Source organism: Bidens hawaiensis, unplaced genomic scaffold (assembly GCF_021521415.1).
Source record: "Bidens hawaiensis isolate Kalapana, Puna unplaced genomic scaffold, B.hawaiensis_p1.1 tig00001032_1, whole genome shotgun sequence".
Lineage (NCBI taxonomy): Eukaryota > Viridiplantae > Streptophyta > Magnoliopsida > Asterales > Asteraceae > Bidens > Bidens hawaiensis.
In genome coordinates, this window is record NW_027491060.1 from 4,442,907 (window position 1) to 4,458,873 (window position 15,967).

Here is a 15,967-nt window from a genome sequence, read left to right on the forward strand (position 1 = left end):
CATGGATGACTTGGTCATCAAAAGCCTTGAGCCAGAAGCGATGTTGAAAGACATCGAAGAAACTTTCAACACGCTCAGACGAATAAACATGAAGTTCAACCCGAGCAAGTGTTCTTTTGGGATGGAAGAAGGGAAGTTCTTAGGAGTCATCGTTACCAAAGATGGCTTCAGAGCGAAGCCTGAAAAGGTCGAAGCCATTATCAAAATGGAATCACCTACTACCATCAAACAAGCTCAGACATTGAATGGACGACTAGTCGCACTTAACCGCTTTTTGGCAAACCATGCGGATAGGTCGATCCCATTCGTGTCAACATTGAGAAATTGCTTAAAGAAAACGCACTTCCGCTGGACACCAGAAGCGGAAGCAGCTTTTAAAGTCTAATCTTAAACGTGATTTATTTTCTTCTTTTATATCTTGATTCAATTTGATTAGTACTCATATGTGTCTTAAGTCTTAACAAATATTTACAAACAACCTCGTACAATGATGGAAGCTTCATTCATATTTACGTAATGTTTGTTACACAAAGAAGACATAATATTTACAAGCAAAACTAAAGGTCAATCAAACATAGAGTAATTGCTTGTCCTCTTTGTGAAACTTGAAGCAAGCAGCAACGGCTCCATTGATCTGCAACTTCCGAAGCTCACATCTCATCTTATTAATTTGTTACACGCTACATAGGTTACACCACAACGGTTAATTATACATTTCACGGGCTGCTACAATACTATACATATATATTTCACACTGCTATAATACTATACATATATATTTCACAGAGTATTATATAATATATACAAAAAGATCGATGTTACTCTGAGAACTCATCCTTAGACCTTCATTCAACGATCCAGAGAAGTCAAAACGATCCTAAAATGTACATACACAAATTATTAACATTTTACAAATATGAAGTTGTAATGATTACTCTTTCGTCCCTCTTTACTCTTTCGTCCCTCTTTAAGAGTAATAGTTTGAAAAACATAAAGTTTAAGGTATATTGAATAATTATTTTTTTTGCTTACCAAATGATGATAATGCCCTTGAAAATTAGGTATATTAATATTGTTTATTAATACTAGTTGTGCATGTTTAAAGATAAACTTGAAAATTGACTAATAGATTTTAAAAATGAACATTTGTAATAGGACAAATAAAAATAAAAGATACATGAACACTTTTAATATGACATATGACAGAGAATATTTTTTAACAAAAAGTAGAAAGAGAACCAACCAATCATATCCTGTAGGGCTTTTGGGCTCCCGGTGGTGGGCGTCCGTGGTGGATCTCCTCCGTGTCAGTTTCTTGAAATCCCCGCCAGGTGATGCTGCTGCACAGTCACACATAAATAATCTTAGATGATGAAGGCCGGCCCGGCCCATATACAAAGTGTTTAACCGCGCATGACCCAATTTCCGTAAGGACGCATGATTTTTAAAAAATATTATATTTTTTATATAAAAATTATTTTAATAAAAAACATAAAAACTCTTCGGCTCAATGAATATACCAGGTTTCGGGTTCAATTTCGAAGAACTAGGCTTCGAACCCATTTTGTAAGATTGTTAAATTATTTATTACATAATTAAAAACGTAATACATGTAATTAGCTATTAGGGGCCATTTTTTACTAGTTCCGGACCTGTGGAAAAATTTTCCGGGATTCTTGGAGACAGCGTTGCGGATAATACCGTTAAAACAAAAACGCAAATAATAATCGGTTACCTGAGAAAGGTGAACCGGCAGCGCTAGACCCGGCCGGAGAGGACGGGGTAGAACCGGAACTAGACAAGCTGTCTGTTCGGAGGATAGTGATGCTGCGGGAGACCGGGGTGGTGTCGCCTGCGGCGGGAGGGTTATTTTGACGGGAAAAGAGAGAATTATAGCGGCGAAACTTGCCGACGCCCGAATCGGGTGCAGGGCCTGCGAGGGCCTCATCCCAAAGGTTACGAAAAAAACCCATGATTATATATTATTATTATTATTATTGTTATTATATGATTAGTGGCTAACTAACTAACTAATTAAATAAATAACTAAGTATAGTGATTATATGTTTATATTTTTGTTGATTTCGTTTCTTTCCTGTAACAACCGGAATTTGGTGGTTTAAGTAAAAAATATACGGTGGTGGTGATCACCCGAATGCGACTGTTACGAATAGAAGGAGAAGCGTTTGTTAATTAAAATTTGGAGGGTTAGTATTATATATTACGCGAGACATGGGGTGTTACGAGGTATATATAGACGGGGAGGTGAAATTGGATGGCTTCAAATTAAGGCTTCTGTTAGATTTTGTTGGGCGGGTCGATGTTTTCGGAGATAATAATGAATCTCATCTATGCTAGTTGTCGCTTATTTGTGTTTACACGTGGAAGCCATGATGAGTCATGAGCCAACTCAGTCAGCCCAGTAATTCAACTTTTTGATATTGGAACCCAAAATGGCCCAATTTTATTTGCAGCCCAAATAACTGCAAGAAAGGAGTTTATAAGGGAATTGATATTATGGGCCGGCATCCGATAAAATGAAATCTAATTTAATGATTTTATATTTGCTTTAAAATATGTTTAAATCACATAAGCATTATCAGCCGGTTTTCTATATTTACGTGAATAAGTTTTGTAAGTTATGATATGGTTATAAGTGGTTATGAATATACGAGAGAAAATGTTATATATGAAAGTTAAATATAGGTTTTTTTTGTTCATCATATAATTTTTAATATTTTTTAAAAGTGGTTGTGATTAAAAGAGAAAAGATAATGACAAGGGTATAAACAATTATTACTTAACTGGGAAGGACCGAATAAGAGATAAAATTTAGTGTTTTTTAGTTTAATTATATGGATATGGTAAGGAGTGGGCTTAGCATTCCTAGTCAATTCAAAACAATATATTTTCTCTCTTTTTTTTCAATTAAATATCTTTTTTTATAACTTTATCATTATTTTATCTCACTCATCTACTTACAATCAATTTCAAAGAATATAAAAAGAAGTTATACAATAAGAACTGTAAAATCTTATATTCAAGTTTTCCACATAACATATTCTCTCTTGTCTACTCATAACTATATCATATAATTTACAAAATTCACTCACATAAATATATGGAACCGGCTAAGAATGATCTAATATAACATAAGCGGGTCAAGTGCAAAACACGTGGGCGAATTGTAAAAAAAAACAAACCCGATGAGATCTGAAACCCTAAATGCACACGATAATGGGATCCGGGTATAGCTAGGGTAAGTTTTGACTTGTTTAAAGTACTACATGAGCTTGAGTCAAGCCGAGACTCGTTTAAGGTTTTTCTCAAAATTTATAAAAACAATTTAAAACGCATAAAAAATAATTAATATATAATAAACGATCCAAACTAAATCCGAGCTTGAGCTTGAAAAAACAACTCACAAGCCAAGCACGATATTTGGAAATATAGCTCGAAGCGAGCCGAGCTCGATCTAGACAAGCTCAAGCTCCGCTTGGCTAATTTACGCACCAACTCATTTTTAAGTCCCGTCCAGTCGTGGATGCAAGATTATTACTGTATTTAATAAACCAAAATCCGGCAAAGAGGTTGTATACATAAAAGCCTATACAGAATTCTAGACGCGCTTTTTCTTATCCATACATAAAGGTCTCTCTCTCTATGTGAAAGATAGTTTATACCTTTTCAATTCTCGTATTCAAACAATTTTTATTTTATATTCTGTTTTGCCATTACCCATAACCCATTTTAATATACAATCCAGTCTAGAACCTTCATGCGACAAAAATATCTTAAATATTATATTTTACAATTTTCACAAGTTCGGTTTATCTGGGTTTCTTCGGGATTCATTTATTTTTATTTATATTTATTTAGTTGACTTTTCTAATAACAAGGATTTCTCATTAAACTCAAAACGATTACAATAAAGTGTCAGACAAACAAACAGATCCAAACCGAAACTGAATTGCAAAGAATTCAACGACGAGGAGTCGAGGACAAGCCCACATACAATAACATTTGGTTGGTCATGATTTGATCTGGGTCAGTTCCTTTGTGTGTTTTTCTTTGGAATTGGCCAGCAAAATGCTCACCCATAGGCACAGACGACTTAGTTTTAAAGGACGTCATGAGTTTGAGACGCGTATGGATTAAGTGATACGCTCCAATTACTTGAACCCACTTGTATAAACAGAATGTCCTAATAATTTACATATTATTAAACAAAATAATAATAACAATAATAATGTGTTAGAATTATTTGAATGCAATTAACAATACTATAAACCATTAGCAAGAAAACACAATTGCATTGAGAGAAAAGCAAAGAAAAACAGAATTTGCAGCTGAAATTGGTCAACATCTAAAACTAAAATCCAACATTCGCCCTAAGCGATGCTCCTTTTCTCGAAGGCGCTCTTCTTGCGCTCCTTACCCGACCCCTTTCCTCATACCGTCCAGGTGGCAACGTGCCTGTCTTCAAAATCCAAACACCCAAAAACAACATTGTTAGATCATAAAACCAAACTCTTCTAACAACATATACAAGTTTCAAGATTTGGTGTACCAACCCCTATGCAAAACCCTTGTAACTCCTCTTCAACTTTGGTGTTTGACATCTCCGAGGAACCACGCTTGTGGGAATTCAAGCTCTCGCCACAACTTGAAAACAAAGACGAATAAGAAGCCGAACTTCCCGTTTGAGAAGATGAACTGAGTGATTCAATGTCACTTTGAAACATTTCCTCAAACAAATCCTTAAGTTCCTCAAACGACTCACTCCCGTTTTCCTGTTAAAACAATAATCGCTTAGATTTTTGTTAATTTTTCAAAACCAAGATTTAATAAAAGCATGTTCTTAAGATGGCATGTCGTGTGGTTAGTTACATGTCAAGTGGGTTGCCTAGAAGAATCTAGTTTCACCCAATTTAGACCTACTGGACCACAAAATATTCATTTCTGACCCATGTAGATATAAATAGATTTGAGGTGACATCAGGGGTGGACCTACATGGGCTATAATGGCTAAAAGGTATACACTGCCCACTTGCAATGAAAGTAGAAACAGAACAAGAAAGAACTACCCACATTAAGTGGAAGTTTTGGACCACTTAAACTCAATCGCATCTTCGTCACATATTAAGTCTGGACAACTAATCAACGGTCCTCTTTTTAACTAAAGTCTAACCGTCTACACGGAAAGGTTTGCGCACCTTGTTGCACTATATAGATACCACATATCTGGCATCCCTAAAGTCACGGGAACCTTATACCACCAATGGTTATGCTTATGTAAAAATTCGGTTCAGTTTTCATTTATTGTACCAAAATGTAACAAGCTTTTTGTGTTATTTTTCTTGTCATTCGATGCATTGGCCTGCTATTAGCTAGTCAATTGCATCAATTGGCAGCGAAAAATAAGTATGTCACACTCCTCATGGTAAAAAAACAAACATGTAACAGATGCAGGATGTACATAATTATAATGAACAAGAATACTTTTCTAAAAGAAAATGAAATCATAACAAATAAAGCATTGATGCTTTAAGAAATAGTATCATTTTTTTAACAATGGCCATGCATGCATACGAGAATATAGATCATGTGAACAAGAAACTTACAGCGGGCTTATTTTGACTCATCATATCCGCCATTTCACTTAAGAAATCAGCCATCCCCTGTATCAAGTTTCAGGATAATTAAGTAAATACCTTAAAAGGGAAGTTTGTTGATTTAACTTGGAAATTATTAAAATATTATATGCTTGTTTTAAAGGGAAGTTTATTGAATTTGCATTATACAATTCTTACTTTTCTAAATACTAAGATAAAATTCTACAAACCCTTATTATTAAAAGCAGAAACAACATCATGATTCCCAACAAGGTATGGGGAACTTACATTTTCGTCATCATCGCTGTCATAAACTCCTACATCGTACAGAAATCTTTTGTTGGCATTTGAAAGCACTATGAAACACAAACAACATTGCAAGTTAGTTAGTTGGACAAGAACTTATTAACCCATCTACTAAAACCTCAAAAGAATCAATTCTTCATAGAAATAAAAACCTGTAAACAATATAAAATAGTATGACTGATCAACCTAACCAAAAAGGCTTTTGAACGGCGACAGATTTAGGTAGGGTTTAGGGCTAGCCCGGGGCGAACTACAAGTATTTAAGGTTTTTAGCATTCTTAAGAAACCATTATGTATAATATGTTTAGCAACTTTATATGATTATCCGGAAGCGTCGGAGTGGCTATCAAGCATCACTATAATTGCTTGGACTCTACCCGCGCATGTTCGAAACATGTTGTACACATTTTTGAACTTTTCTTCTAGATCCGTCACTGCTTTTGAACAACTAATATTCTTCTCCTAAGTCCCCCTAACCTAGGATTTGAACCCTCGACCTCTGAAACCATCCAACCACCCCCCACCAGATACCATTGTTCCAAATGCGCTTTTAACCAAAATTACCATACCCACTACAAGTCAAGCCCATTCAAGATAACACATTAATTTACCAAACTAAATATAAGAATTACCAGAATAGGCTTCTTGTATCGCCTGAAACTTCTTTTTGGCCTCTTCTACATGCTCGAAATCACCGAAAGCCGAGCAACGATCAGGGTGCCACCTCTAAAGCCACATCATAACCAAAGAAAGCAACTTTTCAATATGGGATCATATGATTCATATTATTAAACTATATAATTATAATGAGATATATATATATATATATATATATATATATATATATACCAGTGCAAGCTTCTTGTAAGCATTCTTGAGCTCTGTTTCAGTGCAATTCTTTTCCAATCCCAAAACTTTATAAAAATCGATGCTTTTTACTCCATTTCCACCCATTTTTAAAAACCCAATTGATATATTAATCAATTGCAAGTTTAGTCGACGAATTGTGAAGGAAACCCAAAATCTTGAAATGGGTTTGTTTGTTTGTTTCTTGAAATAATAATAATAAGAGAATGAATTGTTAAATGTGTTTGACCAAGTAAAACACGGCAGCCATGAAAATGAAAATATTAATAGGAGATAAAGAAGAGCAGACAGAACCCACCACCCATGATAAATATATATACGCCGAATGCCGCAAGAACAGTCGAGAAAGAAAGTATAAATAAATAATAATGTCTAGTTGCAGAAGAGGAAAGAGTGTTGGACAAAAAGACATCAATTGTGGAAAGGTATAGATCAACGGTGCGCGTTGAATCGGGAGTTTTTATTTTGAAAGGTGGTGGTGGGACCCACTCAGCTCCAGAAACTTCTCTTGTTTCATTTCAGATCAATACTGTGTGATTGATTCCTAGGTTGATAGAGACTACGGTTTCTTTTCGTAAAATGATCCAAAACAAAAAGAGAAAATAAAAAAGATCCTAATTTTGTTCACATTCCTAAAGTAATCCAACAAACATGAAAATAAAAAAGATCCTAATTTTGTTCACATTTCTAAAGTAATCCAGGAAATATGTTTTTATCAGACGCTTTGGGAAAATAAACGACAAGATTTTTAATCCAATCAAAAGTTGACATGTGTAAAGGTTCTGACAATCTCGTCTGTTCCGACAATATTTTTAACTAAGTCCACTTTTTATAAAACAGTCTATCAAAACTGCTTTTTAATGTTTCTTCTCTGGTCAGTCCATATTTTCTTTTCTTGAGATTTGAGTTTTTTTAATTTGGTCTTGGTAGACACATTTAGATTGAATTTGTACCAAAGAGTTCATATTCTCAAGTTTTTTTTTTTATGTTTTAATATCGTCTCGACCGATAGAATTATTAGTATTGCGTCTTGACCGACAATGTTTTTGATTATTCCGTCTACTCCGGCTATATTTTTAATTAACTTTTATCCAGCACTTACACAACTTTTAACAAGCAAATAGTTGCCTGCAAATTTCTCCAAACAATTTAGAACCATTAATTCTCAAAACCTTTGAAAGCATAGAAAGAAAGCCGCAACAGTTTAATTCCATACCATTAGTTTAATTCCATACCATTGCATATATCCAATATAAAAAGAGATCAGTTTCTTAAATGTGTCTAAAGCAGCTACAGAGTCGGTTGAAATTAACAATTCTCCAAGATCTTGAATGGCCCGTACAATAGTTTAATACTTAGAAAAAAGTAATTAAGTAAAATAATCTCAAAATCATGTGCTGTGGCGGACATACGGTATAGGCAGGGGTAACCCGGGTTACCCCTCAACTTCCATTCTGTAGTGTAAAATTTTTTTTATTTTCGTCGTTCTATATATCAGGTTACCCCTAAACGAAAACGGGGTTACCCCTCAAAGATTTTGATAAGCCTACACATTAGTTAAAAGCCCACACATTAGATAAAAGCCCACAAAACTTAAATAAAATAAAACCAAAAAATAATACATTAAAACAATTACCATCGTCTCTGCTCCTACCATATCCACACGCAACTTAAATAAAATAAAACCAAAAGATTTTGACGTGCTTCGTTATATTAAAAAAGGAGATGTCACTCAACAACGAACCTATGCAAAAGGTATTCTATCATATTTCAAAAAACTTAAATTTGTTTTTATGCACACTTGATGGAAGATGTTTTAGGCCACATAAATGTCCTTTCAAAACATCTTCAAAAAAAAAGTCAAGACTTATTAGAAGCGGCTAAATTGATAAATAGAACAAAACGAGCATTGGATGAATTAAGGCAAAACTGGGTTGCTTCAATGTTGGAAAAAATAACATCTTTTTGTGTAAAAAACAATATCAAGATGTTAGATATGACGGAAACGTATGCTAAGGCTAGAAACCAAAAGAATGTCATTACTAATCGACATCATTTTGAAGTTGATATTTTTAATACGGTTTTGGATATGCAAATCTAAGAATTTGGAAATCGATTCAATGAGGTAACAACTACTTTGCTAGAAAACATGTCGGTTTTAAATCCTTGTGACCGACTTTCTAAGTTTGACACGTCTAAGATAATTGCATTTTATGAGATGTATGAAAAATATTTTACTACAAAAGAAGGAGGGTGTCTTTTGGGTGAGCTTAATGTCTTCTATCACTCTGTAAAAGAGATGAAATATTTGCAAAAATGGATGAAATAAGTGATCTTGCTCGTCTAATGGTGGAAACCGGAAAATATCTTTCTTTTCCTTTGGTATATCGGATATTGAAGCTATTGTTGGTTTTACCGGTTGCAACCGCAACCATTGAAAGATGTTTTTCTAAATTGAAACTTATCAAGACGGATTTACGCAATCGAATGTGTGACGATTATTTGAACAATGCTCTAATTTGTGCGGTCGAAAGAGAAACATTTGATAAAGTAACGGAAGACGATGTAATGGCTCGATTTCAAGCTATCTGTGACATCTGACCCGATCCGACCCGACCTAGGTACCCGTTTCTCCGATCCGATCTCTTTCTTTTATGATTTTTATTTATACTTATACTTTACTTTTAATAATAATAATATATTTTCTTTCCTTTCTTCCTCTCTTTTCCTTTCCGCCGTCCCGTCCCTCTTCTTCTCTCCGCCTTCTTTTCCCTCTTGTTGCCGTCCCGCCTCTTTCTCTCTCTTGTCGTCGTTCCGCCCTTACGCCTTGAACCTCCTTTTTTTCTCTTAACTCTTTGCTTGTCCTTTGTTCCTTCCCGCCTAAGGTTGTCTGCGCAGCTCCACGCGCCAGACTCCTTACAAGGAAGCCTGCGCGAAGACCAGTTGTCCCTGCGATACGCGAGGCGAACTGTTCTCGCATCGCGCTAAGAATTGTAGTTCTTCTCGCAGCGCGCTAAGAATGGTAGTTCTTCCCGCGGCGCGCTGTGGACTGTCCTCTGTCTGCCTTCGCCCTCGCGCGTGCGCTCGAGCTTTCCCGCGCTAAACCCTTTGAGTTTTCTTCTGTTTAATCTAGCCGTTTGCTTTTGTGTTGTCTTATCTCCTGTGCTGTTGACCTGACCTATCTTGTCTGAAAAGTTACTTTCGGCGCAGCATGCGCACCAACCCCATTGGTTGACAGAAAAAGTGACTGACATTATCTTTTGAGATCTGTTTTTCCATGCTTGACCAGTACCTTTATCTGACCCTCCCATGCCTGTTTACTGTTACCTGTTAGCTTTTCCTTTGCCCCCTGCAGCTGCCATATCTTTTGATATCTTTTTGGAATCTTTTGCTTTTTGAGATCTTTTCCCCTTTTCTAGGGATTGTGTTCCCTAGGGTTTCTCTATAAATAATAATCTTATTTTCTTTCTAACACATCACACACAAACACTTAATTTAACCTCCTCCTTGCTCTCTCTGCCGCCTCCCTCTCTGCCTCCGTCTTCCTCCCTGTTCTGCCCTGCTTTTCCGGTAATATATATCATATATAATAATTTACTTATTAATTATGCTAACTTATAATCAAGACTTAAAACCAATCATTAAAACAATAATCTTATTTATAGGTTAACTTGTGCTTGTTTAAAGTTGGTTCTTGCTTTATCTTACACCGCATCGTTTGTCAAGTGAGTAATCTCGTACCTAATCCCTTTTTATTTTTAATGTTTTGGGATGTTCATGTGTTCATACAAACTTAGAGTCTTAAACTTGTTTATGAACTTTAGTCGCGCAGTATCCCATGTGTTGAGGACGTAGACTTGGCTGTTTATTTGTATGTGTGGATCATTAACCGTCTTGTCGGTCTATTCCGCAGTTCTCATGGTACCATTAGATGAACACGGGAGAACAATCGTTTATGATTTTCTCTTTTGTTTACACTTGCACAGTCTTTCTTGTTTGTGAGCTCAATTGTGAGCACTGGCAGTCTATGAATCTTAGAGTTGGTCCCGATCAGATTACACTCTTGTTGAAAACCAGACATACACATGTTGCGCGCAGATTTATTGTTATCTATGTATTGTATTAAACTTGATTTCTCACCAACACGCAAGTGTTTGACGTTTTATTTTAACACATGTTCAGGTTTGCTGTAGCTACTTTTGGAGCTTGTGGACACGTAGGACGTTTTTACTTTTGGACCTAGATTAAAATGTATCAAGACAAGTTATTGTTGTTCGAATATTTTGCCTTATAATATATTGATTTATGTTATCTCGTGTTTACGTTGCACGTGCGTGAATGAATACATTTATTAAATATTGACACCCAATAGTGTCACGAGTAATGAAACAATATGTGGCGCCCCGATGTATAATCCGCCTTTGGTCGGGGTGTTACACTATCGAAGAGGAGAGATCATCTATTAGGTAGGTGTGTTGACTTTATTTGTTATCGTCTTTTTTTTTACATGAATGTATAATGAAAACAAAAAAATTTAGATTACCCATGAAATTTAGTTCTAGATCCGCCACTGATCATGTGCTACTTTATTTGTAGTGTTTTATTTCACAATGATAATTGACGTCACTTCAGGATCTCGTGAATCAATTCAGACGGATATTTCTATAGCTTCATGAGTCTGGTTGAGCTGAAGATAAATGTGAGGAACATCCTGCTCAAAATAAGTCCAAATTTGGGACTACAATGTTGAAGAAAAGTGCTGGAAATTAGAGTCCAGCTATTTCATAACCAAAGTGAAGAAAAGTTTTAAAAATATAGCCGGAGTAGACGGAATAATCAAAAACATTGTCGGTCAAAACGGAATACTAATAATCCTATCGGTCGAGACGATATTAAAACTCTTAAAACTTATAAAAAGAAAACTTGAGAATATGAACTCTTTGGTACAAATTCAATCTAAATGCGTCTAAAAAAGACCAAATTAAAAAAACTCAAATCTAAAGAAAAAAAAATATGGACTGACCAGAGAAGAAACATTAAAAAACAGTCTTGGTAGACTGTTTTATAAAAAGTGGATTTCGTTAAAAATATGGTCGGAACAGACGAGATTTTTAAAAATCTCGTCTGGTGTGTCAGAACCTTTACACATGTCAACTTTTGATTGGATTAAAAATCCCGTCGTTTATTTTCCCAAAGCGTCTGGTTACTTTAGAAATATGGACAAAATTAGGATCTTTTTTATTTTCTCTCTTTTGTTTTGGATCATTTTGGGAATTATCCCCTTCCTTTCTTCTTTTTTAAGTGGTTAATAATAGGATAATAATACTTTGATAGATAGTTATTCTACAAATACAAAGATATTTTCATACTCCCTGTATTTTATTTGACACCAAGTTCTTAAAGTGTATAGATTGTGTTTAAACTTTAAACTCATCAAAATAGGTGTTAGCTTTTACGTAAATCTATGTTATTATGCTCCTTGGCGTAGCGGAATCATGCTCTTACGCTATCAGTTGAAGAATGGTGTTATTTTGTAAGGATTTGATGTATACTTGTATCATTATTCACTAGTTTACATTAGAATATAGTTTTTTTTTTTTTTTTTTTTTTTGCAAAATAAGAAAGTCGATGGTTATTTTGATAAAATTTATTCAATTTCATGATTTTCGCTTATATTAATTATTAAGTGTATTTTGATTTAATAAATTTAGCCATTTAATGGATTTTTAAAAAAAATAATCGTTTGTCAAATGTTGCCTTGGCTAAACAAAATGTGATTATAATCTAAACTAACAAGTACACATGTTAATTATTTCCTGAACAAGAAAGTAACGCATTTCCACAAATTTTAGCAATAACTATTGATGGTGAAATCCAAATGGAATTTTGACTTATATAGTTCCAAACATTAAATTTTTAATTAACTATTAATTGAGTACCTACTCTTGTGATAGTAAGATTAACACTTTATAGAGAGAAACTGCTACTGCTTGGCTAGTTTTCAAACCAAACCAAATCGATCAGTTTATCTTCAAACCGAACCAAAATTAAATGAGCATTACCGAGTAAACAGCAAATAATTTGTACAATATTAGTGTTTTTGAATGGTAAGTGAAACGTGAAAAACAAATAGAAGAAAAAAGAAGCCCACTTGAAGAATGTGGAGCCCACCCTAGACCCACATTAAAAGAGAAGAGTACAAAGTTGATCTTGAAAAAGCCCACTTGCCCATCTAGAAAAGTTCTCTTTAATGTGAAAATAAAATAAAATAAAATGAACCCTATGTGAATTAAAAACATGCAAATTGGGGTCCGGGAATGTAGCTATCCATCTCTCGCTGATTTAGACTACCCAAAATCAAACTACTTGTTACACCTTGTCAAGTTATTGAATAATTTAACTTTGACGTCTAAAACTAAAACTTATAGAATCTTTGGGTTGAAGGGAAGCAAACCAAACTGAACCGTGAATGCCCCTAAATTTATCGATGTATATGGGATGATTGTGTATTAATTGCAACACATTTAATCAATCGGTTTCTTACCGAAATCTTTAACAATAAAACCCCTTATGAGGTTTTAATAGGAAAAACTTGTTCTCATGATCGCTGAAATCTTTTGGCCGTCTTGCTTTGCTTCCACCTTGTCTTGTGAAAGAGATAAATTCAAACCAATGGTTGTGCCTTGTGTAATTCTCTGGGTTATCCTCTTACAGTAGAAACTCTATAAAATAATACACTTGAGACCACCAAAATTTATTAATTAAAAGAGTTATTAATTAATCGATAAATTAATAATTATTAATTTATATACTAATTTATTTTATGAATTTATAGTAGAATACTTAGTTTACAAACATCTTTCAAGCTTCCACTTAATTATTGTATACAATGCATGTATATCAAATGAACGGCCCAATTTGAAAGAAACCTTCAATCTCCCACCTTATTATGCTTCTTGTGTTCAATGTATCACTTTATGGACATTAATAAAGATGATATCGATGAAGAAGATGATGAAAGTTCTACAATGGAGCCCCCTTCGCGAAACAAAGCTATTAAAGCGGCAATCACATTGAACAATTTCTTGTTGAGCTATGAGAAAACAACACCAGAAGTTGTTACCATGCTAAGGAAAATTAGAGACGAGATTCAAGGGGAAATTGATTTCAACAAAAAACAAAAGACAATTGAGTCATTTTTCAAGAAACTTTCATAAATCATTCATGCAATATGCTATATATAAGGAATTATTAATTTATATTTTATATGGGGTCTAAAGAAATTATCAAAAATGTATTATCTTATAATTTTAGCGAATTATTAATTTAGCACCATATCCCCGAGTCGGGACCGGCAAAAAATATATCTTAGAGAGTTTATTAAATAATCAAGTATTAATTTATCGAGTTTCTACCGTACTAAAAAGGCTTACAGATTATATAGTCTTGGCACAAACAAGGTTATCATATCAAGAGATATTTTATTTGAAGTTTTGTTTCTTTCAATAACTAAATTCAAAGAAGGTTTCATTTTTCCATCCATTAATCTCATCAATCAGTTTTTTGATGATCCATTGTCTACATCTCCTCCTCTTACTCCACCTACTAATCTTGTTCCTAATTCTTCATCTTCCATTGCTCCTAACCCTTCATCTTCCGTTCCTTTTCATAATGATCAACCTGGGGTTTTTTCAACCTCCAATTTAAGGAGGGGGGAGTGTATAGGTCTCATACGCTAGGAACATATACGTCGGACATGTATTATGCATATATATTAATATATAGGTTTCTTGTTTCTTGTTTTGTATTTTTCATTTTGAAATAATAAAATTATCTCTCCATGTTTCATTTCTTCATTTCCTTTTATGTCATCGTTTTCAATGATTACATATGACAATTGATTGATGTTATTTTTCAAACAGGTTATTATTTTTAACGGTCTAGAAAAGATTAATGTGGAATGCGGAACACGAAATAAAAAATATTGATAGTGAAACTTGAAATGATTTTGGCCTCGGTTTTCCGGGCGTTCCTTTTTTTAATAAATGTTATTTTATTAATTGAGTAGCAGACAAATAAATGGCTGCATGCTCTGAAAATATAATAAAAATTCTGAAACGATAATAGCAAAAACAAATATATTTTTTTGTAAGGTAATACCGCGTAACGACGACTCAAATAGGTACATAGTACTTTATATACTGGTGAAAGAAATTAAAAAGATGTGCTAAACTTGAAACTTTTAAGATTTATACTTTATGTTGAAAGATTTGACAGATCTTGAGTTCAAGTCTCACATACGACAAAACAATTTTGTCGTTAAAAGAAAATAAAAAATGAGTATTATGTGTCAAGTAATTGATAGAAAAGATATGTATAACTCTTGAAACAAAAAAGGGCTTTTTAAGTTTTAAATGTTAAATAAATGAAACGTGAGAAAATGACATCTCAACTACTCAACCCTCAAATTAGGGCTGTTCACGAACCGAGCCGAACCGAGCGTCTGCTCGAACACGGCTAGAATTGAAACCGAGAGGCTCGGATCGGTTCGAATTTAAGCAAACGAGCGAAAAAACGTTGCTTGAACTCGGCTCGAATTGAAACCGAGCGGCTCGGATCGGCTCGTTTTCGCTCAGATTGGAATGAAGAAGATGAGATGATTAAACTCTATGATGATTGATGGAGAGCAGCCTCTGATTAACCATTAACAAGCGATTTCGACGAGCGATTATTGTTCTATGATTCAACGATGTGTGACGTGGATAGAGACGAGTGGAGCCATGGCATGGACCGTGAGTCCGTAACAATATGGATAGAGAGGGTGATATCCTGATGATCGACCGGAATGGAATTCTGGGTATCTGGCGGCGTGGCTGTGATGAAGAGGAAGGGCTTGTATTATAAAAATTAGGGTTTGTGTGGTGTACCCTGTACCCTACATTATCACCTTATATTTGATATTTCAAGTAACATTAAATATAATTAAATTAAATATTATTCAATATTTGCAATATCAATATTCAATATAAGTATAAAATAATTAAATATATGCACTAATAAATTAATACGTGCATATGTATGTATTATTATATAATAATTATATGTACATATGTATGTATTATTATATAATAAAATAAACTGAAAATATTCGAGCCGAACCGAACCGAGCGGACCCTTGC

At 34.3% G+C, this 15,967-nt stretch overlaps 2 protein-coding genes across 3 annotated transcripts; both read right to left on the reverse strand.

The window, feature by feature from the left end:
* Window positions 1-482: 482 nt before the first annotated feature.
* LOC143554006 (dormancy-associated protein homolog 4-like) lies at window positions 483-2,459 on the reverse strand. Of its 2 annotated transcripts, none has more exons than XM_077043884.1 (3): window positions 1,736-2,459; window positions 1,244-1,337; window positions 483-877 (listed from the first exon to the last, which is right to left on the reverse strand). In XM_077043884.1, exons 1-3 carry the CDS (start codon window positions 1,971-1,973, stop codon window positions 850-852), a joined length of 360 nt encoding a protein of 119 aa, XP_076899999.1. In that variant the 5' UTR covers window positions 1,974-2,459; the 3' UTR covers window positions 483-849. The 2 variants fall into 2 exon arrangements, with proteins under 2 accessions (XP_076899999.1, XP_076899992.1); XM_077043877.1 differs by having other exon boundaries at window positions 1,244-1,340; window positions 1,736-2,454.
* Window positions 2,460-4,238: 1,779 nt separating this feature from the next.
* LOC143555544 (uncharacterized) lies at window positions 4,239-7,292 on the reverse strand. The gene is made up of 6 exons (XM_077045081.1): window positions 6,771-7,292; window positions 6,554-6,647; window positions 5,904-5,971; window positions 5,625-5,681; window positions 4,575-4,793; window positions 4,239-4,480 (listed from the first exon to the last, which is right to left on the reverse strand). The coding sequence occupies exons 1-6, from the start codon at window positions 6,873-6,875 to the stop codon at window positions 4,373-4,375; spliced, it is 651 nt and encodes a 216-aa protein (XP_076901196.1). The 5' UTR covers window positions 6,876-7,292; the 3' UTR covers window positions 4,239-4,372.
* Window positions 7,293-15,967: the final 8,675 nt, after the last annotated feature.

Bases quoted from the DNA above. Each gene is read 5' to 3' on its own strand.
- LOC143554006 (XM_077043877.1), bottom strand. From the start codon at position 1,973: ATGGGTTTTTTTCGTAACCTTTGGGATGAGGCCCTCGCAGGCCCTGCA. The intron at 1,341-1,735 runs GTAACCGATTAT...GTGACTGTGCAG, and splicing joins TGCCGGTTCACCTTTCTCAG to CAGCATCACCTGGCGGGGAT. The intron at 878-1,243 runs GTTGGTTCTCTT...TGTACATTTTAG, and splicing joins AGCCCTACAGGATATGATTG to GATCGTTTTGACTTCTCTGG.
- LOC143555544 (XM_077045081.1), bottom strand. From the start codon at position 6,875: ATGGGTGGAAATGGAGTAAAAAGCATCGATTTTTATAAAGTTTTGGGA. The intron at 5,972-6,553 runs GTAATTCTTATA...TGTGTTTCATAG, and splicing joins GATACAAGAAGCCTATTCTG to TGCTTTCAAATGCCAACAAA. The intron at 5,682-5,903 runs GTAAGTTCCCCA...AACTTGATACAG, and splicing joins ACAGCGATGATGACGAAAAT to GGGATGGCTGATTTCTTAAG.